This window comes from Nicotiana tabacum, chromosome 9 (assembly GCF_000715075.1).
Source record: "Nicotiana tabacum cultivar K326 chromosome 9, ASM71507v2, whole genome shotgun sequence".
NCBI classification, from domain to species: Eukaryota; Viridiplantae; Streptophyta; class Magnoliopsida; order Solanales; family Solanaceae; genus Nicotiana; species Nicotiana tabacum.
Genome location: NC_134088.1, coordinates 118011702 through 118014224, shown reverse-complemented (window position 1 = coordinate 118014224; position 2523 = coordinate 118011702). Strand labels below are relative to the sequence as shown.

General features: G+C 39.5%; 1 protein-coding gene across 1 annotated transcript; it reads right to left on the bottom strand.

Annotated features, from left to right (window-relative positions):
* Positions 1-1132: 1132 nt before the first annotated feature.
* On the bottom strand, positions 1133-1459 carry LOC142164111 (secreted RxLR effector protein 161-like). The gene has a single exon (XM_075221291.1). The coding sequence runs from the start codon at positions 1457-1459 to the stop codon at positions 1133-1135; it is 327 nt and encodes a 108-aa protein (XP_075077392.1).
* Between the last annotated feature and the right edge of the window lie 1064 nt (positions 1460-2523).

The window sequence follows — 2523 nt, the reverse complement described above, 5'->3', positions numbered from 1 at the left end:
GTCTAAAGGTGCAACATCTATAGTAGATACCAGAACATCTAATTTTGAAGGTGGGAGTTGTACCTGACTTGTAGTTACTGACACTGATTCCCCCTGAACTATAACTTCCTTGACCAATGTGGCTACTTGAGCAGTAGCATCAGGACTACCTTGACATTCTTGACAGATTTTCTTGGAGTAGCCTTGATCTTGGTTAACTTAGAGGGTTTTTTCAAAGTAGGCACAAATGCATGGGTGGTTGGTTTTGGAAGTGAAGGTCCAGTTGAGGTGGGGATGGTGAGAGCAGCAGGAACATGGGATGATATTGTAGGTACAGTGGAGGATATCGATAGAGAAGGAGTAGATGTTGGTGCTAGTTCACTTGATGGTTTGACATTTTTCTTTGATTTGGGCTTCACGTTCTTGGATTTGGCTTCAGTCTTGGATGATGATTTGGCTTTAGAAGAGGTTTGGCTGGATTTAGGCATAGAGATCAGAGAAGAAAATCAATGAAAGGAGAAGAGAGAATTATTTCTTGATTCTTGCTTAGGGTTTAAGAGAAACAGTGAGGTTTGAGAAGCTGATCATAAGGGGATTTTAAAGGCATTACTCCTGATTTGATTGGAAGAGAGAGGGTGACCGAATTTGAGTTATAACGGGACTCTTATAGCGGTTACTTTGACTGTTAGGATTTCAGGAGTAATTAAACTCTAATTGCTCTGGGATTCTCCCTTACTCTTTGACTAGATGACAACTAGAAATGATGCTAACAGGATTAGAAGTCTGAACATAGCAATAATTTAGGATCAAACACATTTTACTTGACTATCTACATCTAGTTATACTTTTTCGAGCCAGTCATTGGGGTTCAACTAGTTGGAAGTATTGATTAGACCTAGTTACAGTCTGTCCCTTTCAAAGTGATCCCTACTCAGAGCTTTAGTAAAAATATCAGCAATTTGATCTTCAGTGTTATAGAAGTTAATTGAGATATTTTCTTTTTCAACATTGTCTTTGAGAAAGTGATGTCTAATGTCAATGTGCTTAGTTCTCTTGTGCTGACATGGATTTTTAGCAATGTTTATAGCACTAGTGTTGTCACAGAAAATGGGAACACAATCAATAAAAATACCATAGTCCCTTAGCTGTTGTCTTATCCACAGCCAGATATTGCTGCCACATATTCAACCTCAGCTGTGGATAAAGCCAATGAGTTCTGCTTCTTTGTTCCCCAAGACACCAGACAAGAACCTAGAAAATATGTTGTTCCTGGAGTGCTTTTTCTGTCAACATGAAAACCTGCATAGTCAGTATCAGCATAACCAACTAGATCAAAGATATACCCTCTGGGATACCATAGGCACATGCCAGGAGTCCTTTTGAGATATCTTAGTATCCTCTTGACAACTTTCAGATGAGACTCTTTGGGATTTGCCTGAAATCTTGCACACAGTCCAACACTGAATACAATATCAGGCATGCTTGTTGTGAGATACAACAGTGACCCAATCATTCCATTATATAGTTTCTATTCAACACGTTTCCCTTCTTCATCAAGGTCCAGCTTTGTCGCAATGGCAATGGGAGTGTCAATGGACTTAGAGGATTCTATGTTGAATTTCTTCAGTAGTTCCTTGATGTATTTCTGCTGATGCATCCTGGTTCCAGTAGGTGTTTGCTTGATTTGCAACCCCATGAAGAAGTTCAGTTCACCCATCATGCTCATTTCAAACTCATTCCCCATCATCTCAGCAAATTCCTTACACATTGCTTCATTAGTAGCCTCAAAGATAATGTCATCCATATATACTTGCACAATCAGAACATTCTTGCCTTTGCTCCTCAGAAACATAGTGTTGTCCACCTTTCATCTTACAAAGTTGTTGGTTAAGAGGAATTTTGAGAGTCTTTCATACCAAGCTCTTGGAGCTTGTTTCAGTCCATACAGGTCTTTGTCTAACTTGAACGCATAGTCAGGGAATTCTTCACTTTCAAACCCAGGAGGTTGTTTTACAAACACTTCCTCTTTCAGATAACCATTCAAGAATGCACTCTTTACATCCATCTGATACAAGGTGAACTCTATGTGTGCAACAAAGGCTATTAGCATTCTTATAGCTTTTATTTTAGCTACATGTGCAAACGTCTCATCATAGTCAATGCCCTCCTCTTGATTGTATCCCTGAACTATCAGTCCGACCTTGTTCCTTGTGGTATTTCCTTGTTCATCCAGCTTGTTTTTGAACACCCATCTGGTACCTATGACAGCTCTGTTCTTGTGTCTTTGTACCAAGTTCCAAACATTGCTTCTTTCAAACTGATTTACCTCATCTTGCATGGCTATAATCCAATCTGGATCCTTTAGAGCTTCCTTGATGGTCTTAGGTTCAACCTATGAGAGAAATGTTGTGAATGCACATAGATTTCTCAAAGATGACCTGGTTTGCACTCCTGCATTTGGATCAGAGATGTGTTCTCAAGAGGATTTGAACTTTGATATTTCCATGGTCTGATCTGCATACCCAGAGATGATTCACCCAAGGA

What these genes read in the sequence shown, in the direction of transcription:
- LOC142164111 (XM_075221291.1), bottom strand. Translation starts at nt 1,459, where the DNA reads ATGCCTGATATTGTATTCAGTGTTGGACTGTGTGCAAGATTTCAGGCA.